At 45.1% G+C, this 27,420-nt stretch overlaps 1 protein-coding gene across 4 annotated transcripts in view; it reads left to right on the top strand.

The window, feature by feature from the left end:
* frmd4a (FERM domain containing 4A) overlaps positions 1-27,420 on the top strand; it is a 773,221-nt gene that overhangs the window by 350,175 nt on the left and 395,626 nt on the right. The window contains exon 1 of one of the 4 annotated variants that reach the window (XM_072563055.1): positions 22,205-22,654. The exons of the other annotated variants lie outside the window; for them this stretch is intronic. Coding sequence (XP_072419156.1) covers positions 22,562-22,654 — 93 coding nt within the window. The 5' untranslated portion in view covers positions 22,205-22,561. Of the gene's footprint in view, positions 1-22,204; positions 22,655-27,420 lie in introns of those variants that run through there. 4 annotated transcript variants of the gene reach the window in all.

Here is a 27,420-nt window from a genome sequence, read left to right as displayed (position 1 = left end):
TAAATGCAGTCAACACGGCTTTGTGAGGGGCAGGTCATGCCTCACAAACCTTATCAAGTTCTTTGAGGATGTGACTAGAAAAGTTGATGAGGGTCGAGCTGTGGATGTAGTGAATATGGACTTTAGCAAGGAATTTGATAAGGTTCCCCATGGTAGGCTCATTCAGAAGGTCAGGAGGAATGGGATTCAGAGGAACATAGCTGTCTGGATACAGAATTGGCTGGCCAACAGAAGACAGCGAGTGGAAGTCTGTGGTGAGTAGTGTTCCACAGGGCTCTGTCCTTGGGCCTCTATTGTTTGTAATTTTTATTAATGACTTGGATGAAGGGATTGAAGGATGTGTCAGCAAGTTTGCAGATGACACAAAGGTTGGAGGTGTCGTTGACAGTATAGAGGACTGATATAGGCTGCAGTGGGACATTGACAGGATGCAGAGATGGGCTGAGAGGTGGCAGATGGAGTTCAACCTGGATAAATGTGAGGTGATGTATTTTGGAAGGTCGAATTTGAAAGCTGAGTACAGGATTAAGGATAGGATTCTTGGTAGTGTGGAGGAACAGAGGGATTTTGGGGTGCAGATGCATAGATCCCTTAAAATGGCCACCCAAGTGGACAGGATTGTTAAGAAAGCAAATGGTGTTTTGGCTTTCATTAACAGGGGTATTGAGTTTAAGAGTCGTGAGATCTTGTTGCAGCTCGATAAAACTTTGGTTAGACCGCACTTGGAATACTGCGTCCAGTTCTGGTCGCCCTATTATAAGAAAGATGTGGATGCTTTGGAGCAGGTTCAGAGGAGGTTTACCAGGATGCTGCCAGGACTAGAGGGCTTATCTTATAAAGAGAGGTTGACTGAATCGGACTTTTTTCATTGGAGAAAAGGAGGAGAAGAGGGGACCTAATTGAGGTATACACGTTAATGAGAGGCATAGATAGAGTCGATAGCCAGAGACTATTTCCCAGGGCAGAAATGACTAACACGAGGGGTCATAGTTTTAAGCTGGTTGGAGGAAAGTATAGAGGGGATGTCAGAGGCGGGTTCTTTACACAGAGAGTTGTGAGAGCATGGAATGCGTTGCCAGCAGCAGTTGTGGAGGCAGGGTCATTGGGGACATTTAAGAGACTCCTGGACATGCATATGGTCACAGAACTTTGAGGGTGCATACATGAGGATCAGTGGTCAGCACAACATCGTGGGCTGAAGGGCCTGTTCTGTGCTGTACTGTTCTATGTTCTTTAGTACCTTAGTATTATTTAGTAATACTGCCTTAGTATTATGAGAAGAATTGAAAGATTAGGCTCAAAGCAGATATATTTGATGTTTAAAACCCATTTCTCTGTGCTGCCTGAGCGGGGGTGGGTCGCTATGCAGGAAGACCAGATGGACTGTGGTTGTTTTCTTTCAAGCAGGGAGTGCTGAGGAGGGATGGAATAGGAGGGAATAGGAAGGGTTTGGAGGGATATGGGCCGGGTGCTGGCAGGTGGGACTAGATTGGGTTGGGATATATGGTTGGCATGGATGGGTTAGGCCGAAGGGTCTGTTTCCGTGCTCTACATCTCTATGACTTTGAGTGCTGAGGAGGGATGGGATTGAAAGCTCTAAGGAGCAGAGATAGGAAGAAACCTTTAGCCTTAATAAAGGGGTCAGTAACCAGGGAACACGGAGTTGAGTCAAAGGGCAGGTTTAGAAGAGCTTTAAGAAAGATTTTTTTTCCCAGAAGACTCCCTGTAAGGGTGGTAGAGATAGGAAAACATTTATGAAGTATTTAGATGGTCACTTGAAGCCCCATTGTATACACAGCTTTAGGCCAGGTGTTGGGAAATGTTGTAGAGTGGATAGGCTGGCACAGACACAATGGGCCAAAGGGCCTCTTTCTGTGCTGTAAGACACTACAACCTGAATTTATTTTTAATCAACTTGCTGAAACACCTTTCCAGGCTTGAACAAACTACAGTCCAGCACAGGAACTGGCCCTTCAACCCCCAAGACTGCACCAACACATGGCACTTTTCTAAAGTGAAAACCTTTTGCCTCTACTCTGTCCTTATCCCTCTATTCCCTGCCTGTTCCTGTATAAGAACAAAGAACAAAGAAACTTTACAGCCCAGGAACAGGTATCTTGTAAAGATGCCTCTTAAACATTGCTATTACATCAGCCTTCATCACCTCCTCTGGCAGCGCAGTCCACGCATTTGCCACCCACTCTGTAAACAAACTTGTCTCTCGCATCCCCATTACTTACCCCCTTTTACCTTAGACCTATGTCGCCTTTTAGTTGACACTTCTAACCTGGGGAAAAGACTTTGACTATCTATTCTATCTATGCCTCATAATTTTGTAAACTTCTATCAGGTCACCCCCTCAGCTCCTAACGATCAAGTGAAAACAAACCCAGTTTGTCCAGTCGCTCTTCATAGCGAATACCCTCCAAACCAGGCAATATCCTTGTAAACTGTGGCTATAGTCTCTCCAAAGCCTCCGCGTCCTTCTGGTAGTGTGGCGACCAGAACTGTACATAATATTCCAATTGTGGCCTGACTAAACTTCGAAATATGACAACATGACTTGGTAATTTGCCCCAAGTGATGAAGCAAGCATGGTATATGCCACCTTGACCACTTTATCCACTTGTGTTGCCACTTTCAGGGAATGGTGCACCTGTATACCTAGATGGTCAGGAAATGAATCCAGATCTTCTACCCCAGAGTTAGGGATAGTACCACTGCCCTGCAGGATCATAGCCATTTTGTTTTGGAGCTGTCAAACAATTAATCTATTTTCACAAAATATTCGTTTTGAGCAATATTAAGAACCCATTTAATGCTACATTTGTAACTTGTACCTAATGGGTTTCTGAATGTTACGTTTTTCTTGTTACACTGATTGGGAAACAAACTTTTAGCATTGTTTCACAGTGTTACCATTAGTGACAGATGCTATTTCAGCTCCATAACTTAAACAAGTTTACTGGAGCCTAGCCTCCACATTGATGGGCAAAATTTGATTAAAATAACTTGGTAAAGGCAAACTAACCTTGTAAACAGCAGCAATAGTAATCTGTTGATCTATTCGGAAACAGTGAATGAAGTGATGTGCAGTATTGCTGCCTAATTGAGTGTGTGTTAGCTTGAATCAGTGTAGAACATAGCAGGCAGGTGACAAAAGTGCTAGTTTTTACATTAAGCAAGGTCAGCCCAAGATGTGATGGCAAGAGACCAAAAGGCTAAAAGCTTTGAGCTTTAGCAGTTGTGAGTTAGAGTGTCTGATTCATAGCACAAGGGACTGATGCTGCCAAGTAACATTTGACAAACCTCTACACAAAAAGATTACTCATTAACCTCCCAGTGCTGCAGAGATGCAGGAAATGGATTAAAAAATGAGTTGAAGGTTAAACAGAATGGATATTTGTGAGAGTGCTATGAACTGTGCAGGGGAAGTACAGAGTGGAGTGTTTGCAAGGTCAACATTGGGACCACTGCTGGCTCTCATTGTGTCAGTGAGGAAGCTGATGGAAATAGTGTAGCCAGCTGATACTAACTGAGGAATCAGACCGTTCAGAAATCACAGGATGGATCAAAAAATGTAAGTGGGGAACGAAATAGCAGGTGAAATTTAACAGACTGCAGAGGAAGGAGTGATGAATGATGCGTACACAGCATGAATGATGATAAAATATCTACCATTGAGATGAAAGGAGTCTCGGGGCCTGATTTTAACTCTGAGTAAACGGTTTTTGAGTGAGTTAAAGTTGGGCCGTGATCAGATTGTGATTGTTGTGTCACAGCTAACATGCAGTATAACTTTAAGAGACATGTGAATGATCACCAAATCATGTGATGATGTGGAGGTCTCAATGAGGCCTCTGCTATGATGTGGTAATGTCCCTGCCCCAGAGCTAGGAGGCCCAGGTTCAGGGCCCACCTGCTCCAGAAGTGTGTCATAACATCTCTCAACAGGCTGATTAAAAATATCTATGAAGGTCTCAGTCTCCATTATAACTGAAGCCATCAGCAGCATGATGTGCTGTGGATAGTGTGCTGCAGTTTGGAACGGAATTGCTTTGTACTGGCCAGACAGACCACTGCCTCAGACTGTCATATATGTAGGTTTCAGGAACTATACTAAACATCTGTTGGATCTTTCAGTACCACATTATCCACAAATTCTGGTCTCCCTGCTGTAGGAAAGATATTGTTAAACTGAGAGGGTTTTTTTGCCCCGGAGAATCGGAGGCTGAGGGGTGACCTTATAGAGGTGCATAAAATCATGTGGGGCATGGATAGAGTGAATAAACAAGGTCTTTTCCCCAAGATAGGGGATGTCCAAAACTAGAGGGCCATGGGTTTAAGTGAGGGGAGAAAGATATAAAAGGGACCTAAGGGGCAACTTTTTCACACAGAGGGTGGTGCATGTATGGATTGAGCTGCCAGAGGAAGTGGTGGAGGATGTACAATTACAACATTTAAAAGGCATTTGGATGGGTATATGAATAGGAAGGGTTTGGAGGGATATGGGCCGGGTGCTGGCAGGTGAGACTAGATTGGGTTTGGATATCTGGTCGGCAATGACGTGTTAGACTGAAAGTTCTGTTTCTGTGCTGTACATCTCTATGACTGTATATCGGAGGCTGACATAAGTATTGCCCCTCAAGTATAGATAACATGTTGGAGATCTCACTGTATCTATAGCAGTTCAGTGATCAAACTGCAGAACAGAAGTCAAGAAAGAGGGCTACACCCAAAAAGTTGACTTGTCCACCACCACCTGCTGTCTGGATTGCTATGTTCTTCCAGCCTCCTGCTTGTCTCTCATCGATTACAAAGCAGAGGATAGTCCCAGTGAAGGAGCTCTGTTCATGTCCAACCCAAACAATTATCAAAACTTGATAAAGCTAGTTAAGTGTTAGAGATGGCGAAGAGAAGGAGAGGCTCATCCCTGGCCCATGAACAAAGGGAACCTCAGCAGGATTGGTGTCTGCAACCTCTGGCATCCAGAGAAATTTCCTGGACAAAACAATGTGAAAGTGAGACAGATGGGGAGTAGAGGATCAGCCCTTCTGTACAGTGTGGAGAGAGCTGCCTTTCAATATGTTTCTGCTTGGTGTGATAAATAGCTGGCATGAAATCGGACACCCCTACTTTTGTAACAAACAAAAAGAAATTAATGGAGAAACTCAGCAGGTCTGGCAGCATCTGTACGGAGAGAAACAGAGGTAACATTGTCTAGTTCAGTAACAGCTCCATGAAACACTTGGGATCACTTCATTGTGTTGTGGGTGCTGCATAAATATAAATTGTTGTTGTAGTTTCTCCCAGGAGGGCTGTTCGTGAGGAAGAGTCAGGAGCTTTCCTGAAAGTGTTATATAAATACTCTTCCCACAGGCCAACACTTCCCTGCCTTGTGACTGATGGCGATTGGGTGAAGTTTATGACAAATCATCCATTTGAAAAGGGGCCCTTTAATGGAAAAAAGGTGAATCCACTGCCTCGGACCTTTCAGTGCTGAAGAATGTTTGTAGAAAGGTTTACAGCTTGGTAAAGAAAGCCCTGACGTTAGAGTTTCATGTAACAGTGAGTCCTCTGCATAACCTATTTGGAAACATGAAATAGTGAGGGTTCAAACAATTACATTTGACTGTGCGGAGACCCCCCCTACAGTGTCAGAAACTCTTATCAACCATGCTGTCCTGTGGTCAGCCATTCTGCTTTGTTGCCTGGCAACAGCCTCGGCATCGCCAGCATCAGCAGCCTCTTCCTTTTGTGAAATGCCGGCTAATGTCAGTAAGTAACAACACTGGGAGCCCTCCCGATGAACCCCCCACAGAGGAAGGAGAGATGAAAGATGATTACACAGCATTAATGATGATAAAATATCTACCATTGAGACGAAAGGAGTCTCGGGGCCTGATTTTAAGTCTGAGCAAACGGTTTTTGAGTGAGTTAAAGTTGGGCCGTGATCAGACTGTGATTGTTGTGTCACAGCTAACGTGCAGTATAACTTTAAGAGACATGTGAATGATCGCCAAACCACTCAAACACATCCAACACACAACTCAACCATACATCCCATTGAAAGGTTGTTGGGTTGGGGGAGTTGGGGGTGGGGCGTGGGGGAGTGGGGGAGTGGGGGTGGGGGAGTGGGGGTGGGGCGTGGGGGAGTGGGGGAGTGGGGGTGGGGGAGTGGGGGTGGGGCGTGGGGGAGTGGGGGTGGGGGAGTGGGGGAGTGGGGGTGGGGGGGGTGTGGGGGAGTGGGGGTGGGGGAGTGGGGGAGTGGGGGTGGGTGTGGGGGAGTGGGGGTGGGGGGGTGTGGGGGAGTTGGGGGTGGGGGAGTGGGGGTGGGGGGGGTGTGGGGGAGTTGGGGGTGGGGGGGGGGATGTGGGGGGTGTGATCATGCATACCAATCCTCAATTTCCTTTCAGGGGTTATCCAGTTTATTAACTCCCCTGAAATTTTAATAGCGCCTGATTCTTATAACTTTGGAACATCCTACAGTGTCAGATTCCCATCCACTGGAACCGCATGGAATGCTTTGGCCAGGTTTGGTGTCAGTAATCCTTCTAACTGGTTTCAGTTTAGGTTCTAATACCAGTTCAGGAAGGAAGCCCACACAGTCTTCAGCAGAAGAAAGGCTCTGTCTTGATCAATACTGGTTCGTTACACAGTACTTCGTGGCTCGTTATATTACATCTAGGTTACAAACATCTCCACATTAGGCTTTATTTAAAAGGAAGCACACATTATTGCTCCTGAAATGCTCTCGCACAGACTTAATAACAAACAGTATCTTCCAAACCCATAACCACTTAGATCCAGAAGGACAAAGACAGTAGATACAGGGGAACATCACCGCCCCTGCAAGTTCTCTTCAGAACAACGCCCAATCCTGAATTGGAAATGTATTGCCATTTCTTCAGTGTCGCTGGGTCAAGATCCTGGAATTCCCTCCCTAAAGATATTGTGGGTGTATCCACTGTATACAGATCACTGGCAGTCCAAGAAGGCAGCTCACCCCCACCTTCTCAAGGGGCAACAAGTTCGGGCAATAAATGCTGGGCCCCCACGTTCCACGAGTGAATTTTTAAAAAGCACAGAATGAGATTGATCCTCTCAGGAGCAGGTCTTTAGATCCTGATAAGCAGAGTTTCTCTTGTGATGTACCCTTTCAGGTAGTAACTGCCACATACAACAGTGTTTCGTGTAAGAAACTTAAGCAGAGCTTTGTGTGTGTTTATAATTCCTGCATTAAATCTACAACCTTAGAACAAAACCTTCAGAGACTAAATGGTCTTTCTCTGTTATTGAAGAAGTTTACATTGAGGTTCCCAAAACCTTTGCTGCCAACTTTTTATTAAATTGTACTGTATTCAGTTTATCGTGGCTGGTAGTTTTCTGGATAATCCAATGAGTAATGCAATGACAGCACCGAAAGCCAGTCTGCTGTGTTGAGGCTGATTGAGCTGATCACTTTGTTCAATACCCTTGTCAGGAGTGTGGGGGCATCTTAGTAAAAGCTGCTATTTCAAACCCATTGCTGAGGTGCAGCTGCTCCCTTTTAACCTGACGATAAGTGACCTCAGACTTTCCACAGTGCAATGTTCCATCTCCTAAAACCTTGAACTTCAGAAAAGGTGTGAAAAATAGCTGGTGTGAAATTGGACACCCCTACTTTTGTAACAAACAAAAAGAAATTTAGTGGAGAAACTCAGCAGGTCTGGCAGCATCCAGAGAGAAACAGAGTTAGCATAGAACAATACAGCACAGGAGCAGGCCCTTTGGCCCACAATGTTGTGCCAAGCATGACACCATTTTAAACTAATCCCTTCTGCCTGCCCTTGGTCCATGTCCCTCCATCCCTTGCATATCTATGTGCTTATCTAAAAAACCCTTAAATACCCCTATCATACCTGCTTCTACCACCACCCCTGGCAGTGTGTTCCAGACTCCTATCATTGTGTAAGAAAATCTGCCCTTCACATCTTTGAACTTTCCGCGTCTTTCCTTAAATGCACACCCCCTAGTTTTAGACATTTCAACTCTGGGAAAAAGTCAACCCTATCTCTGCATCTCATAATTGTATAGACTTCTATCAAGTCTCCCCTCAGCCTCAGCTGCTCCAGAGGAAACAACCTGAGTTTTTCTCGCCTCCCCTTGTAGTTCATCCAGGCAGCATCCTGGAAAACCTCTTCTGCAACCTCTCCAAAGCCTCCTTAACGTTTTGGGTCTGGAATGACTGTTTGTCAGAAGCCCTGCCTTTTGCAGTTTGGCTTGACGTTCCCAAGCGTGTCAGTGGAAAGGAACAGCCAATGTGCATAGCATCACACTGGTCTACTGCCCACAATTCACAGGTCCAAAGCTAACTGCTTCACTCACTCAGTATCATGGATAAGTCCTTCCATAAAGCTGAATGTTTTTAATAGGTTGCTGCTTCCTCCCGTTTAACCAGCTCTGTCTATTTTGTTACGATTTAATTTTTCATTCTTTAATAATTCAGACATAGAGTGTAAGTTTGACATCTTGACAAAGATTTTGAAAACTTGAGTTCTTCCTGTGCAAAGCAATTTATTGTTTCTTCCACAGGAAATGATATGCATTTGTAATCTCTTCATGTTTTACAAAGCTGGTTGAAGCTCATTTAAACTTGCACCAACTGCGGTTGTTTTCTGTCACTGGTTGTCACAGGCACGCACGAGATGAGAGGTTACTAAAGATTTTCCCACTAGGACTCCATTTCAAAGCAGGAGAATTGTCATGACCCTTCAGTAAGAAATGTCAAACTCACGGGCAGTGGGAGGGGAGGACTTCAAACAGCCTTTTTTTTAGAAAAAAACATTTCTAGGATGTGGGCATCAGTGGCTCAGCTGGCATTCATTGCCCATCCCAAATTGCCCAGAGGACAGCTAAGAGTCACCTATATTGCTGTTGGTCTGGAATTATACATAGGCCGGACCAGGTAAGGACAGCAGATTCCCTTCCCTGGGAGGACATTAGTTACCCAGATGGGATTTTACAATCATTGACAAATGGTTTCACAGTCATCATTAGACGTTTCCTAATTTCTGATTTTTTAAAATTGGTTTTAATTTCCACCATCAACCCTGATTGTATTGAAATCTGGTTCATACAGTCATTGAGTGATATAGAACGGAAGCAGACCCTTTGGTCCAACCAGTCCATGCCCACCATTTTCCAAACTAAACTAGTCCCACCCACCTGTATTTGGCCCATATACCCCCAACCCTTTCCTATTCATATTCCAATCCAAACATTGTAACTGTACCCGCATCCACCATCTCCTCAGACAGTTCATTCCACATGTGTATAAAAGTTGCCCCTCACATCCTTTTTAAAACTTTCTCCTCTCACTTTAAAAATAAGTCTTGAACACCCCACCCTGTTCAACTTACCTACGCCTCTCATGATTTTATAAATCTCTTCACTGTCACTCCAAAGTATACCTCGGTCTCTGGGTTAGTAGTCTAACAATAAAACCACTGGGCCATCACCTTTGCAGGTAAGGGCAGAGAGAAATTCCATACGTTTTGGGGAGGGGTGGTAATGTGTGGCGTTGTGGCTGGGTTGTGTGTGTTCGATTCGAGAGAGTTATGAGGTGAGTTCATGGTTTTTGAAAAGTATTTAAGGCAGACCATTTTTACTGCCGAGGAGCCAGACCTTTAAGATGAGCTGTTCAGGCCACGCACACAGTTTAAGATAAAGCTCAAAGTTCAAGTGGAGTTAAAGCTGCCTCACAGATGTTCACTCAGTCAGAGAGCTAAGGGCAGCCATCACTTCCTCAGAGATTGTGATGAATGGTAAAAGTAAATGTTGTTGGAGTTTTCAAACATCCATGAGGCATTAGTCAGTGGAGGGTTGGGGTGACAATTCACAGCAAGCTGACTAGTCCTCTCCTGCTTTCAAAGAATGAAGACCAGTACAGCACAGGAACAGGCCCTTCGGCCTTCCAAGCCTATGCTGCCCCATTCTGCCCTTCCATACTAAAACTGCCTTCCCTTACAGGATCCATATCCATCTATTCCCTTCATATTCCTGTATTTGTCCAGGTGCTTCTTGAATGCTGCTATTGTGTCTGCTTCCACCACTTCCTCTGGCAGTACGTTTCCAGGCACCCACCACCCTTTGTGGGCAAAACCTGCCTCGCACATCTCTTTTAAACTTACCTCCTCTCGCACCTTGAACCTGTGTACCCTAGTAATTGACCCCTGCACCCTGGGAAAAAAGCCTCATACTTTCCACTCTCTCCAGGCCATTCACAATCTTATAAAACTTCTATCAGATCATTCCTCAACCTCCTGCGTTCCTGTGAAAACAAGCCCAGCCTATCCAACCTTTCTACATCGCTAAATTCGCCCAGACCAGGTAGCATCCTGGTAAACCTTTTCTGTACTCTCTCCAAAGCATCCACATCCTTCTGGTGTGTGTTGACCAGAACTGTACGCAATGATCAGATCTGTTATTTTTATGTGGAAATGCAGCGGTATTTTTCATGGAGTCTCCATTGCTGTTAACAGTTTAAGATAGTGTATGGACAAATGTGGTGAGCAGCCAGTCTGTGCGTCTGAACTAACGAGCCCCTGGGAACAGTCATGGTGACAGTATTTAGCTCTGGCTGGGAACTGGGCTAGGACAGATGGTGCAGGGAGGTGCCAGGGTGCTAGGGGAGCACACTTGAGGTGCAGCCTGGTCTATTCTAAGCCTGCCCTTGGGCACAATGTACTGCAGTGGTCATCTCAATGCCAGTTGTTGCAGTGCTCAGCTATTCCCATCTGGGCTTCGTGAGCATTCTGCCAGTGTGTCAGGGAGTGGTGCAGTGGTGGTTTCGAGGAGTTGACAGAAGCCAGGTATCACAGTCCACCGATGGAGGGTGGGTACAGCTGGTGCCCACTGATTGTGCCCGGAGATGGTGTTGCCCATTGTCCAAGATGGATGTTGTTTGGAGCCAGGGATGAGCTGAATCTCCAAGGTCCTCACTCTGGTTAAAATGTAAAGAGAAAATGATTAATAAAGGCAAGTGTAGGTCTCTTACAGTTTGAAGCTGGGGAAATGTTAGTGGGGGACAAAGAAATGGCAGAAATATCAATCACACAGCTTTTGTTCTGTCTTTGGAGCATAGGAACAGGAGTAAGCCATTAAATGGGATCATGTCTGATTTGAGACCTAAATCCATAAACTTGCCTTTGATCGATATCCCTTAACAACTTTGCTAAATTTATCTCTCTCTGATTTAAAATTAACAACAGATCCAGCATCTACTGCTGTTTGTGGAAGAGAGCTCCAAACCTTTCCCATCCTGTGTGTGTAGAAATACTTCCTAACATCTCTCCTGAACGGTCTGGCCCTCATTCTCAGACTATGCCCCTCGTTATTCACGAAAGAGATCTCCCAGAAATGTTAGGAAAGTGAGAGGGAGGATTGAAAAAAAATTGGTATCAGTAAGAAAGTGGCGCTGGAGAAATTAACGGGATAAAGGCTCAGAGATACCCAGTGCCTGATAATCTACATCTCAGAGTACTGAAGGAAGTGACCGTAAAAAGAGTGGATACACTGGTGATCATCTGCCTACAGTTCCTACAGATTGGAGGGTAACTAATGTAACCCTACTATTTAAAAGTTGGTGGGGGGGGGGGTATAAAAAGGAAACATGGAATTATATACCAGTTGACCTGACATCAGTACAGGGTAATTGGGAAATGCTAGATTCTATCAAAAGATGTTTCAATAGCAGACATTTGGAAAGCTCTGGATTGGACAAAACCAGCATGGGTTTATGAAATACAAATCATGCTGAACAAATCTGCTGGAAGTTTTTGAGTCTGTACCTCGTAGGAAAATCAGGCAGAACCAGTGAATGTGGCATGTTTGGAGTTTTAGAACCTTTTTATTTAAATCCCCATATGAGCTTAGTGGGGAAAACTTAAACCCCATAGGATTAGTGGTAATATATTGGCATGGATCAAGAACTGGTTAACAGACAGGATACAGGGAGTGGGAATAATTGAGTCTTTTCCTGAGTAGGAAGCAATGGCCAGTGGCAGGTAAGGGTTAGCACTGGTGCCTCAGGTATTCACAATCTATCGAAATGACCCAGACTGGGGGAAACAAATACAACATTTCCAAGTTTGTTGACAACACAAAACTGGCGGGATTGTGAGGACAATGCCAGGAGGCTTAAACTTGATTTAGATGAGGCGAGAGAGTGGGCAAACGTGTGGCATACACAGTAAATTGTGGCAAAACATGAAGTTATACAGTGCAGTATGAAAAACAGAAAGAAAACGTGAGTGTCGGAGGCTGAGGGGTGACCTTATAGAGGTTTACAAAATTATGAGGGACATGGATAGGATAAATAGACAAAGTCTTTTCCCTGGGGTTGGGGAGTCCAGAACTAGAGGGTATAGGATTAGGGTGAGAGGGGAAAGATATAAAAGGGACCTAAGGGGCAACTTTTTCACGCAGAGGGTGGTATGTGTATGGAATAAGCTGCCAGAGGAAGTGGTGGAGGCTGGTACAATTGCAACATTTAAGAGGCATTTGGATGGATATATGAATAGGAAGGGTTTGGAGGGATATGGGCCGGGTGCTGGCAGATGGGACTAGATTGGGTTGGGATATCTGGTTGGCTTGGACGGGTTAGACCGAAGGGTCTGTTTCCATGCTGTACATCTCTATGACTCTAAGTAGGGATATCTTACCACAGTTAGACAGAGCCTTGGTCAAACTACACTTGTGGTGTTGTGTGCTGTTAGGGTCTCCCAGAGAGAGAGAGGGAGTGCCCTGGAGATTCACTCAGCTGATACCGGGGATGGCAGGACTGTCCCATGGGATCCTGGGCCTGTACTCACTGGAGCTTAGAGAGGGATCTGATTGAAACGTATAAAATTCTAACAGGGCTGGACTGACTAGATGCAGGGAGAATATTTCCCCAGGGTTGGGGGATCTAGAACCAGGGGACACAGTCTCAGGATCCAGGGTAGACCATTTTGGACTGAGATGAATAATCATTTCTTCACTCAGAGGGTGGTGAACTCTCCCACAGAAGGCCATGGAGGCCAAGTCTCTGAATAAATTCAAAAAAAGAGACAAATAAATGTTTAGATTTGAAAGACATGAAGGGACATGGGGAGAAAGTGGGGACGCGGCATTGAGATACAGGATCGGCCAAGAACATATTGAATGGCAGAGCAGGTTCGAAGGGCCGAATGGCCTACTCCTGCTCCAGGATTATATGTTTCATGATGGACATGTTACAGCTTACTCAGTGACTTTACTTATCAAGAAGCTTCAGTCTCCCCATTGATCTCTGAAACCTTCCTTTCCCAAACCCTTCTTTCTGCAGAGAAAATGAATTCTCTGAGCAGATGAAGCCATATTGATTTTCAGTTGACTGAAGAGCAGTGTGCAGTATATAATCTTAACCCTCACTAAACTGCTGAGAGCCCTCAGTGTGGATGAATCATTATTACCTCACTGAGCACTTCAGAAACATAAGTACTCGCCAGATGTTCGTGCGAAGGAGACAACAAATTACATCCTTACGGTTCTCTTCATGTGGAGAAAATATTTTAGGAAATTGCTAACAGATATTGACGTACAAAACCTGAACACTTCTGTATGAAATTTCATTTTCTGATGTTGTAGTGGTGGTATTAACCCAGCATTCAGCATTTCCTTGGTCACATCTCCAAGACAGCAATGATATAGCACAATGTGGTTTGTCCTAGAAACATCAAGATTATCTCTACCTCAAAAATCCACCCTGTTTCCACATTGTGAAAGACGTTACAATGGTTCAGTAAATACCCGGAAAAAAGATGGTCTTCCTGGAGCATTGTATATCTGACGTGATTTGTTACAGTTTGCAGATTCTCATTCCCCACAGAACAACCATTGTTTGTTTCATGACTTTTCATTTTACAGGAGGAAGAAATGTAACTAAACATGTCCGCAAGTCATTTTTTTGGGAATTGGACTCATGTTTCAGACATTTGATAATGCTGTTGTTGGCCAAGTTCATTATGGACAGGTCTTTGTAGATTTCGCCCGCAAACAGCTGATCTGTGTTTCTATTCATGACTCAGGATGTTGCAGCAGCTTTTGTTCATTAGAGGAACCGCAACATTTGGGACGTATTTGTACTTCCCACATCCTGCAAATGTTCCTTTTAATTACGTTTGCATGAGTGTCAAACACAGCAGTGCACTGGGGCATTCTCATTGTCATGTACAATCAGTCTGATTCCCAGTGCTGGGAGAGAGCATTGTCACGGTAACATGAGTTTGGAATGTAAAAGACCAGGTTCATCTTCGGGGTACACGGGTCCAAATCCCTCCTAGACAGCTGGGGGAATTTAAATTCAACAAGTTAATCAAAATTAGAATATAAAGCTATTCTGAATAATTGTGACCGTGAAACTATTTTTGTAAAAACTCTTGTTGATTCACTAATGTTCACTAAGGAAGGAAATCTACTGTCCTTATCAGGTCTGGCCTACATGACTCCAGACCCACATAGAACATAAGGTAAAGTGAGGTCTACAGAGGCTGGAGATCAGAGTCAAAGTGTGTGGTGCTGGAAAAGCACATCAGGTCAGGCAGCATCCGAGGAGCAGGAGAATCAATGTTTCGGGTATAAGCCCTTCATTAGGAATAGGGCTATGAGCTGAGAGGACTGGGAGACAAATAGAAGGGGGATGGGGGGTGGGGCGGGGGAGAAGGTAGCTGGGAACGCAATACGTAGATGAAGGTGGGGGGGTGATGGTGATAGGTTGGAGAGGAGGATGGAGTAGATAGTTGGGAAGGAAGATGGACAGGTGAAGGGGGGTGGTGTGAGCACAGGTTCCCCCCTCATCTCCGTCCGAAGCCCCAAAGGATCCCTCCACATCCGACCTGCACATCCAAACACCTCATCTACTGTGCCCGTTGCTCTCAATGTGGTCTCCCCTACATTGGGGAGACAGGAAGCCAACTTGTGGCTGGTTTCAGAGAACATCTCCAGGACACCCGCACCAACCAACCCCACTGCCCTGTGGCTGAACACTTTAACTCCCCCTCCCACTCCACCAAGGACATGCAGGTCCTGGGCCTCCTCCACCGCTAAACCCTTACCATCCGACACCTGGAGGAAGAATGCCTCTCCACCCGAATAGGATCAATGTGGATTTCCCCTCCCCCCCACCTTACCCCAGTTCCAACCTTCCAGCTCAGCACCGTCCCCATGACCTGTCCTACCTGCCTATCTCCCTTCCCACCTATCTGCTCCACCCTCCCCCCTGACCTATCACCATTACCCCCAACCTTATCTGCCTATTGCACTCTCAGCTATCTTCCATCCCAGCCCTGCCCCCCTCCCATTTATATCACAGCCCCCTTGGCCCACAAGCCTCATTCCTGATGAAGGGCGTATGCTCGAAATGTCGATTCTCCTGCTCCTCGGATGCTGCCTGATCTGTTGTGCTATTCCAGCACCATACGTTTTGACACACATAGAACATAGACCAGTCCAGCATCGAGTCATAGAGTCATAGAGATGTACAGCATAGAAACAGACCCTTCGGTCCAACCCGTCCATGCCGAACAGATATCCCAACCCAATCTAGTCCCACCTGCCAGCACCCGGCCCATATCCCTCCAAACCCTTCCTATTCATATACCCATCCAAATGCCTTTTTAATGTTGCAATTGTACCAGCCTTCACCACTTCCTCTGGCAGCTCATTCCATACACGTACCACCCTCTGCGTGAAAAAGTTGCCCCTTAGGTCTCTTTTATATCTTTCCCCTCTCACCCTAATCCTATGCCCTCTAGTTCTGGACTCCCCAATCCCAGTGAAAAGACTTTGTCTATTTATCCTATCCATGCCCCTTATAATTTTGTAAACCTCTATAAGGTCACCTCTCAGCCTCCGACACTCCAGGGAAAGCAGCCCCAGCCTGTTCAGCTTCTCCCTATAGCTCAAATCCTCCAACCCTGGCAACATCCTTGTAAATCTTTTCTGAACCCTTTCAAGTTTCACAACATCCTTCCAATAGGAAGGAGACCAGAATTGCACGCAATATTCCAACAGTGGCCTAACCAATGTCCTGTGCAGCCGCAATATGACTTCCCAACTCCTGTACTCAATACTCTGACCAATAAAGGAAAGCATACCAAGCGCCTTCTTCACTATCCTATCTACCTGCGACTCCACTTTCAAGGAACTATGAACCTGCACTCCAAGGTCTCTTTGTTGAGCAACACTCCCTAGGTCCTTGCCATTAAGTGTATAAGTCCTGCTCTGATTTGCTTTCCCAAAATGCAGCACCTCGCATTTATCTGAATTAAACTCCATCTGCCACTTCTCAGCCCATTGGCCCATCTGGTCAAGATCCTGTTGTAATCTGAGGTAACCTTCTTTGCTGTCCACTACACCTCCAATTTTGGTGTCATCTGCAAACTTACTAACTATACCTCCAATGCTCACAGGAACAGGCCCTTCAGCTCACAATGCTTTGCCAAACATGATGCCAAATTAAACTAATCCCTTCTGCCTGCCCTTGGTTCATATTCCTCCGTTCCTTGCATATCCATGTGCTTATCTAAAAGCCCTTTAAATACCCCTATTGTATCTGCCTCCACCACCACCCCTGACAGTGTGTTCCAGACTCCTACCCTTCTCCTGCTCCTCACATCTCCTTTGAACTTTGCCCCCTCAGCCTAAATGCATGTCAGCAAAGTGGTTGACTCTAAACTGCCCTCAGAAATGGCATGTCCCTTGATTCAAAGGCACTAACGGATGGACAGTAAACGCTGGCCTTGCCCATATGCCCACATGCAGTGAAGGAATAATAGAAATGTTTCTGAGTGGAGAGTTAGGGGGCTTTTGGATCAATACTCTTAAATCTCCCACAGCACTGCTCACAAACAAGAACCTGAAATATGAAGCAAGTGCTGTGGAAAGAAGGTTTTGCATTGATCTTTGTCATTTATATCTTGTTCTGTGTAACATTTTAACAGTTTTCTTGCAAATCTCTGTTTAATTTCTGGACCGGTTTGTAATTTTGCTTTCCTGATTATTCCTCTGACAAAAAAAATCTTGTTTACATGCAGACAATTATGTTTATATTTGTATTTAACTAGCTGTGGCTGTTCTTATGGTTTTTTAAATTATCTACTTACCTCTTAACATCATGAGTTACGATTAAATCTATTTCAGTTTCTCATTAAAGCTATTTATTTGTGCAGTGAAGGGAGCAAGAGGGACTGGGAGCAGAGCTCACATATACACTGTCAGGGAGCTAAGGGAATGTGCAGGAAGGGTTCAGTGACACTGAGAGGAGGTGGGTGAGAGGAACAGATATGATTGGTTAACTCCGGGCAGGAGGGGGACAAGCAAACACACAGAATCATCTCATACAGAGACAGGATGGAAGAATGTCATAGCATTCAGCATCTGGCGGGCACAATGGCTCAATGGTTAGCACTGCAGTCTCACAGCACCAGGGACCCAGGTTTGATCCCATCCTCGGGTGACGGTCTGTGTGGAGTTTACACATTGCATCTATGTCTGCGTTGGACCCCTCTGATTGCTCCAGTTTTCTCCCACTGTTTAAAAATGTGCAAGTTAAGTGGATTGGCCATACCCTGTTGTCCAGCGTGTCCAGGGATACACAAGTTAGGTGGATTAGCTGTGGGGGATGCAGGGATAGGGTAACCAGGGTGCATCTGGGTGATGTGCCCTCCAGAGAATTAATGTAGATTTGATCGGCTGAATGATCTCTTTGTGCATTGTAGGGATTCTTTGCTCTAGCAAAGAAACTGGGATTGGGAGCCAGAGAGAAAAGCCATTTGCTGCTCATTTAGTGACATTGAAGCCGGGGGGGGGAGAGGTGGGGAGGTGAGGTATTGTGTCAGTGGGGTACAAGTGAGAAGCTCACTGGAGTATTTGGATGATGTGATCTTCATCTGAGTTTCAGGACATCTGTACCGTTGTTCCTCAGCTAACCCAGCCATCTTCAGCTGCTTCATCAATGACCTTCCCTCCAGCATAATGTCCAGTTCCCAAAGGTCATAGCCTTAATCTAAGGCAGTGGCAGATTTAAAACAGAGATGAGAAGGAATTAATTCTCTCATAGGTTCACTATCCCTGAATGTGGTGGATTCTGGGGCACTGAGTAAATTTAAGGAGGACATAGATTTTTCATGAGTAATGGAAAGGGGTTGGAAAGTTGAGGCTGAGTTGAGATCGTATCAAATGGTGGAGCAGACTGAAGGGCTGAATGGGCTACCCCTGTTCCTAGTTGTTGTGTAAGTGGGATATTCGCTGATGATTGCACAATGTACCGCAACATTCAGGACTGCTCAGACAAGATCTGGACAATATTGAGGCTTGGGTTGATAAGTGGCGAATAACATACACACCACATAATTGCCAAGCAATGACCACTTCCAACAAGAGAGAGCCCACCCACCACACCTTGACACTCAGTAGCATTCCCATCACTGAATCCCCCCACTACCAACAATCTGGGGATTACTACTGACCAGAAACTGGCTGGACAAGCCATCTACTTGCTGTGTTTACCATAGCAGGTCAGAGACTGGGGATCCTGTGGTAACTCACTTCCTGACTCCCGAAAGCTTATTCACTATCTCCAAAGCACAAGTCAGGGGTGAGCTGAATGGGTGCAGCTCCAACAACACTCAAGAAGCTTGACACCATCCAGGACAAAGCCTATTCAGCCTCTCCCTGTAGCTCAAACTCTCCAACCCTGGCAACATCCTTGTAAATCTTTTCTGAACCCTTTCATGTTTCACAACATCTTTCCAATAGGAGGGAAACCAGAATTGCATGCAATATTCCAACAGTGGCCTAACCAATGTCCTGTACAGCTGCAACATGACCTCCCAACTCCTCTACTCAATACTCAATAAAGAAAACCATACTAAACACCTTCTTCACTATCCTATCTACCTCTGACTCCACTTTCAAGGAACTATGAACCTGCACTCCAAGGTCTCTTTGTTCAGCAACACTCTCCAATACCTTACCATTTAGTGTATAAGTCCTGCTCTGATTTGCTTTTCCAAAATGCAGCACCTCACATTTATCTGAATTAAACTCCATCCACCACTCCTCAGCCCATTGGCCCATCTGATCAAGATCCTGTTTACTCTGAGGTAACCTTCTTCACTGTCCACTACACATCCAGTTTTGGTGTCATCTGCAGACTTACTAACTACACCTCCTATGTTCACATCCAAATCATTTGTATAAATGATGAAAGGCAGTGGCCCCAGCACTGATCCTTGTAGCACTCCACTGGTCACAGGCCTCCAATCTGAAAAACAACCCTCCACCACCACCCTCTGTCCTCTACCTTCAAGCCAGTTCTGTATCCAAATGGCTAATTCTCCTTGTATTCCATGTGATCTAACCTTGCAAACCAGTGTCCCATGGGGAACCTTGTCAAAAGCAGTACTGAAGTTCATACGGATCACGTCTGCCACTCTGCCCTCATTAATCCTCTTCATTATTTCTTCAAAAAACTCAATTAAGTTTGTGAGACATGATTTCCCATGCACAGAGCCTGTTGTTGGGGTTGGAGGAGGTTAGATCGATAGGGAGGAATGTCAGGGCTGGAGGACTTTACAGGGATAGAGAGGGGTCTTATCCTTGAAAACAAGGAGAAGAATTTTCAAATCAAGACTGACTAGAAGCCAAACAATTGTAAATATCCAACAATTAAAGAAACCAAGGCAAGGTGCAATTGACAAAATCACAAACTGAAAAAAACACTTTCTATTCTGTTGATTACATCCAACCTTTTCACCAAAATGTCCAGGATTGGAGCATTAGAATGTGAGACAAGCTTAAGATTCTGAATGCTATCAGATTCTGTACCGTCAGTCACAGGAGATTGAATTAGGTACACTTGACGTGGTAAAATACATGTCATTGGGATTAGGGTGGATGTTCTGTACTTAGTTAACTCATATTGAGCACTGAGAAAGATGGGGAAAGATGGTCATGATTGTAGGAGGTCAGTCATCTCAGCTCCAGGACATCTCTGCAGGAGTTCCTCAGGACAGTGTCCTAGGCCCAACCATCTTCAGCTGCTTCATCAATGACCTTCCCTCCATCATAAGGTCAGAAGTGGGGACTTTTCTAAAATTTCAGACAGTGTTCAGTACCATTTCTAATTCCTCACATAGTGAAGCAGACTGCACCTGCCTACTACAAGACCTGGACAATGTTGAGGCTTGGGTTGATAAGTGGTGAATAACATACATGCCACATAGGTAACAATGTTCTCCAGCTGCAGAGTCAAGCTCTGGCCTTTTGATGTTCGGTGGTGACACCATCGCTGAATCCCCCGTTATCAACATCCAGGGATGACCATTGACCAGAAGCCGAACTGGTCTCACCACATAGACATTGTGGCCACAGAAACAGGTCAGAGGCTGGGAATCCTGCAGTGTGTAACTCCCCTCCTGACTCCCTAAAGCCTGTCCACCATCTACAAGGCACAAGTCAGGAGTGTGATGCAACACTCCCTACTTCCCTCGAGGTATGCACCTCCAACAACGCTCAAAAAACTTGACACCATCCAGGACATCCCCTCCCTCCACCACCAACACTCAGTAGCAGCAGTGTGCATTATCTACAAGATACCAAATATCCTCAGACAGAACCTTCCAAACCCACCATCACTTCCATGACCAAGGACAAGAGCAGCACATACATGGGAACACCACCCTTCCAAGTTCCTGTGCAAAGCCCCTCACTATCCTGAAATGGAACAGTGCTGCTGCTCCTTCACATCCCATTGATGAATAAAACAAAAATCTGTCTCTTATGATTTATAGATTTGTTATAAAGTAGAAGCAAAGTGAAGGTGTTGCTTACACTAAACATTTAAAAATCACATAATATATAAATCACTGAAAACAATTGAGTCATTTAAAAAAGATCGAAGAGTGATTTGGTAATCCACACTGACAGGTCCTTTATTTGAGGCAGGTATGGGTGGAAATGAATATCATTATCCCCACAGCCCCCTAAGCTGTGACTCAATGAAAATGTGCATCTTGTCTTTCATTTGAATCTTCACCCTTCATTATTATTTATCTTCCATTGGATTAAATCATCTGTTTCATTTTATTCATAAACAGAGGCTCTTTGGCTCAGTGAGAGAGTCCCTGCCTTTGAGCCAGGAGGTATGGGTTCAAGTCCCAGTGGGGTTTCATAAGATTTCTGAGTAGGTTGGTTGGAAAACATCTCCAGACAAGCTGGAATTGGGGGCTGTATAGAATAGAATATCCTTTATTACAGGTGGCATAGTGGCTCAGTGGTTAGCACGGCTGCCTCACAGCGCCAGGGACCCAGGTTTGATTCCAGCCTTGGGTGATTGACGTGTGGAGTTTGCACATTCTCCCCGTGTCTGCATGGGTTTCCTCCCACACTCCAAAGAAGTGCAGATTAGGTGAATTGGCCATAGTGTTAGGTGTATTAGTCAGTGGGAAATGGGTGTGGGTGGGTTACTCTTTGGGGGGTCAGTGTGGACTTGTTGGGCCGAAGGGCCTGTTCCAACACTGTAGGGAATATAATCTAATCAAAAAACTGAGAGAAGGGTTTCACCACCCAATTATCTGCTGTATTCCTTCACTGGAATGTTGCAGAGTTTACTAATGTCTTGCACAGCTTGGTGTTATAACCTCTGCATGTTTGCACGAGATGACAGTAATGATTGTGTGTTAACATTAAAGGGTGACATGACAACATTAATTAACTGCACAATGTTTCACTAAGTCTGAAGGCAGTAAGATATTTCACACGTGCTTCATGTGTAAACCTACAATTGCAGCTTCTGCCTTATCTGGTATCCAGACCAGAGACACAAAGCAGGCGACACAGAACAAGAGTAAGGTACAGTGGTTTGCCTAGTGAAGAGGCTGTCCATTGCAATCTGATGGTGCCGTGTGATGAGATTACAGCACTTATTGTGGAAGATTGAAGTCTGAAGTCTTTCTGAAGTTTGCCTGCCTCAGGAATCACTGTAGCTGTGCTGTGCTCGCATTCATCTCTGCAGCCAGATGGTGATACATTAGATATTCTTCCTGAACCGGCCATGTGACCTGTTTTTGCATCAAACCGGGGGGGGTGGGGGAGAGACCTGTATCATGTGGCACATTTCACACTGATCCAGGCAGATTAGGAAACTGACTCTGTCACACCATCTACTGTTAGCAAAGACTAAACTTGACAGTTTGGGAACGTCTCTCCCCCCAAAGGCTTTCCTGGTGCTGTTCCTGGGAGACGGGGTGTTATTGAATAAGAGAGCGGAGTGTATTTCGGGCACAGGGCAACAACCACTGGAGATTTCTGCACATTTTCTCTCTTAAATGAAGAGGGGAGGGGGGTTTAAAGAATTCCCCAGCAGGACCATCCTGCAGATGCAGTGAAACCCCCGTGTGCTGAGCTTTGGAATTTCAGGAATCTGGTGTAGACACGGGCTTTGGAAGTTGTTCAGTTTCTCTATTTTTTTTTTGCCTTTTCGCTTCGAGCCTCCACTATGGTTGTCCAGTCTGCAGTCTCGCCTGCCCGGGCCAGGAAACCCTTGTTCAGGATTCGGTACGGAACCCTGAAAAGGAGCAGCCGTGAGAAGGTAACGGGGGAATGGGGCAGGGGGAGAGGGGGAGAGGGGTTGGTGGATCCTCTCTGTGTCTCCGCCAGCCTGGGAGCAGGAATATTCCTGCCCTCATTGGGAAGGGGATGTCAGTCTGCATTACAGCTGTTCCCAGTCCCCACATCATTTGCAAGGTGAGGAAAAGCCCCTGTACAGAAACTTCTTTGATTGCGCTGAATTCTGCTGCGGTAATTTTTGGTTTTGGAGTGCGCGGGTTGAGCGGCTGCTGTTAAAGGTGCAAATGAGCTTTGGAGCATTGAACGGATGTGTCAGAGAGAGAGATCAGTTTTCCAGCAGTACCCCGTTTCCTGCAGCACACCCTATGCCTGAAGCAACTGCTCATCTTGCAAAATGAAATTGGGAAAATAATTAATGTCCTGGTTAATCATCAAAGCGGAGCTGTTCTGTCAGTCCCATTAATGTCATCTGAAAATATGCTTTAATTGTGCAGCTTCAGGTAGGCTCCATTGTGCGTGAGTCTTGATTATAAATTGACCTTTCATTATAACTGGCAGGAGTTTGCCTGTACAGTGGGACTGTTCCCATCTATCCTGACCACCTTTATCACACACTGAATATTTGCCTTTGTTTAACTGACATTTGATGATGGAGCTGATGAAGACTTGATCGTGTGAACCAGTCTTAAATGTTATGCCATTATATTAATAACGTACATAATGCACAGTTTATGACTGCCATCACTGAGCTTTACAAAGCTGCTCGTGGTGTGACTGTGAATTCTTATCAACTGCGTTATATCGTGTTGCAGTCAGACTGATAATTGCTGTAATGAAAGTCATTCACTATGTGATGTGCACAGCACGGTCCCTCATCAACGCTGGACCGTGTCACTTTGTCTAACAGGATGCAGAAAGCAAAAGAATTTCCCAGAAATCAAAGGCGGTTTGAAAGCATGGGTATGAATATTTTGTTGTTCAAGCCTGTTCATAACCCAAAATATAACCTTCCCTTTAAACTTGGATGGGAAGACACGTCACAGTGGGGTGCCTTGTCACACTCTGTTCGAGTGACATGAGAGAGGGACTGGATAATCTTGTTTCCCAGAGCAGCTGTACAGATTGCATTTCATGTATTCATCTGGAGTGATGTGCCAGAGGTGGAACATTCACTTGGAGTATTACCTGATGAGGGTATATTCCCAGCGCAACAAACAGTCAAGAAGGTCAACTTGGACGGTCTCCATTTAGATATTAAGATGTTTCAGAACAAGTTAAAAATCAATTGTTTCAGTCGATCTTTTTGAATAAGGAATAGGGATGAGCTCTGATCAAATAGATGCTCTGCCCAGAAGTTGCTTCCCCCTCTGATTTAATAAGCTTGCATGGCAGTAAAGTGACACAGAAGCAATGCTTGAATGAGGCGAGGAATATTGCTGTATTCACGGATTGATTGGGTAGATAGAACAAAGGACTGTGGATACTGGAAATCTGAAACCAAAGCAGAAATTGCTGGAGAAACTCAGCAAGTCAGGCAGCATCTGTGGAGAGAGAAAGCAGAGTTAACATTTCAAGTCCAGTGACTCTTCTTCAGAACTGATAGATCGAGCAGCTATCACCTTTTCCTAGTTAGTATCAGCTCTGAAGAAGGATTACTGCACCTGAAGCATTAACTCTGTTTCTCTCTTCACAGATACTGCTGGACCTGCTGAGTTTCTCCATCAGTTTCTGTCTTTGACTGGGCAGATATTTGGAACACAGAGTAGTGAGAGAAAAGTAGGTGTTAGTTTTTCAAGTTTTGTTTGGGCCCTCTCAAGTGGATTGGTTCTCCCATATTTAGACCTTCCTTCACAAAATGGCGGAAGTGATGAAGGGCTTTTGTCCGAAACTTCAATTTTCCTGCTCCTCGGATGCTGCCTGACCTGCCATGCTTTTCCAGCACCACAATCTTGACACTGATTCCTTCACAAAATGTCTGCTATTTACAATTACTGTGAAGCTACAATCAAGATTTGAATCATGCTGCATCAGTACTATACATTATAATGTATTAATGGCAAGATTTAACAGTTTCAATACTTTTAACATTTGTTGAAAGTCTCTACCTAAGACACAAATCAGATATTTTCCAATTACTTGGTTCAGACGGTCCATGACACACCTTTGGAATGACTAGGACTTGAACCCAGGCCTCCTGGTTCAGAGGTGGGAACACTACCACTGTGCCACAAGAGTCCAAAAATTCAAAGTGTATATTTTTAATCAACCTGTTCAACTATGCCTTTAGGGACAGTTGAACGTGAACCTTGCACAAACAGACATAAGGGCATTGCCCACGTGCCACAAGACCCAGAATCCTGGAAAAACTCGAGTTCCTGGAGCAGAGTAAATGTTCCCAAGGTGATGGCCCTTCATCAGAACAGATCTTATCTGATAAATATGCTCAGAATGCTATAACACACCTGCAAGAGAGATGGGATTTGAACCTAAAACATTTTGGCCCCAGACACGACCAAAATGCCACAGGAATCTCTCCCAAGCTGTCGGTGTTAATCATGTCGATATTTTCAAACCAATCTGTTCAGAAATGCTATGATGCACCTCTGGAGTAGGTGGGACTTAAATGCAGATCTCCTGGCCTAGAGGTAGGGACATTACCAGTGCACCACAACAAACCTCCCAGCAAAGTCTTGTCCAAATAAAAACCAAAAGAACTGCAGATGCTGTGAATCAGAAACAAAAACAGAAATTGCTGGAAAAGCTCAGCAGGTCTGGCAGCATCTGTGGAGAGAAATCAGAGTTAATGTTTCCGGTCCAGTCCTGAGGAAGGGTCACCGGACCCAAAAAGTTAACTCTGATTTCTCTCCACAGATGCTGCCAGACCTGCTGTGTTTTTCTAGCAATATCTGTTTTTGTTTCTAAAGTTTTGTCCAAACTAAGTAAATGTTAATGGATCACAACCAGGGACATCTGTGTTAAGGGGCTGGGTTCATTGCGTAGCGGTTAAGCAGTTTCTGGCATTTCCCATAGTTCAGTTAGCACACAGTTCTTCAATTTGCTCTCTCACAAAGAGGGGTTGTGCCTGGAACACTCACTGTGTCCACACTCTGCCATTGTCCCTACGCCAACACGTACTGTCACTGGCACAAATCTGTCCTGTTACAGTTACTGGATCCCAGCTCACCTTTGAATCAGAACCTTCCACATCAACAAGTTGCATTTGTCTAGCACCCAGACCATGACAAAAGGTGCTTCACGGAGAATTATGGGGGAAAGAATCTGGCACCTTGCCCTCAAGAGAAATTGGGACGAAAAGCTTGGGCATTGGTGAGTTTTTTAAAGGAGGAAATTAAGGGACAGAGATGAAGAGATTTAGGAAAGGAATTCCGGAATTTAGTGCCCACCTAACTGAAGGTGCAGCCACCAGTGTGGAGCAATTAAAAGAGGCAGAAATTCAGGAGGTTTATGGGATTGGAGGTGTCACAGAGATAGGGAGGGTGAGACCATGGAGTGGTTTGAAATCAAGAGTGATAATTTTACAGTCCAGGTGGTTTCCTGCCTGGGAATCACTGCAGGACAGCGAGACAGAGGCAGTGGGTAAGTGGGACCTGATTCATATTAGGAGACAGATTGTGGAGTTTTGAATGAGCTCAGAGTCAGGAAAGCAGCCAGACATCACTGGTACAATGACATCGAGCAGTCACAAAGACGTAGGTGAGGATTTCAACATCAGATGAGCTGAGGCGGGGGTAGAGTTAGGGGGTTTCGGGAAAGTGGGAAGAGGTCATTCAGTCATGGTGCAGATGTGTGGTCCATAGCTCGAATATGATCCATGGGATGGGTGTGAGGTATGACACTGGATTGTCGTCTGTGGAAATTTTCTTCCACAGTCTGTTCCCTTAAGCATCATTTCCAGCTTCTCAGCATCAATGTTGAATTTATTTTATTTCTTCATTGCCTCCATCCGTTGGAACCAAGAAAAATGGTAACAACATCTGAATATAATATAAAAGCCATTGTCAATGTCCTTAAGTTACTGATGATAAATGGAGTCAGGTCTGTTAACATTGTACAGTGGTGATAGATTTCGAGCTTTAGAGAATCCCCGCAGTGTACAAAGAGGCCATTCAGGATATTGAGTCTGCCCCAACCCTCTGAAGAGCATCCTACTCAGACCCAGCTCTGTAACTCCACATGTCCCATGGCTAACCCACCTGCCCTGCACATCTCTGAGCACTGTGGGCAATTTAGTGTGGCCAATCCACCTTACTTGCACATCTTTGGACTGTGCAAGGCAATCCACGCAGACGGGGGGAGAATGTGCAAACTCCACACAGACAGTTGCCCGAGGGTGTAATTGAACCCAGGTCCTTGTGAGGCAGCAGTGCTAACCACTGAGCCACCATGCCGGCCCAGATCACGTCGGGACAGATAATCCAATGTTCCTCCTTAAATCTTTGTGCAACATTTGGTCCCATGTTTGTCAGCCCCACCCCAGGAATCTCACAATTCCAGATTAACACTCCAGATTAATTTGTACGCTTTCCATAGCAACAATGTTTGTTATATTTCACTTTAGCTTGCACGTAACCTTTAAACCTTGTTACAGGCAAACTGGCCAAAGACTTGGTGAAGAGATTGGTCTCGGGGAAGTGAGGGTTAGGAGAATAAGTGGGCAGAATGTAACAGTGAGGTCCCTGCTGGCTGTGCTGGAGTTGGAGTGCACAGCAGGCTGGAGGCTTTAAGCAGGAGTTCACGGCGCTAAGGGAGGCAGCAGAAATAGGGTCG

The sequence above is a fragment of the Chiloscyllium punctatum genome, chromosome 44, assembly GCF_047496795.1.
Source record: "Chiloscyllium punctatum isolate Juve2018m chromosome 44, sChiPun1.3, whole genome shotgun sequence".
In the NCBI taxonomy this organism is placed as follows: domain Eukaryota; kingdom Metazoa; phylum Chordata; class Chondrichthyes; order Orectolobiformes; family Hemiscylliidae; genus Chiloscyllium; species Chiloscyllium punctatum.
Note: the sequence above shows the minus strand (reverse complement) of the source record. Positions and strands in the feature narration are given on the sequence as shown.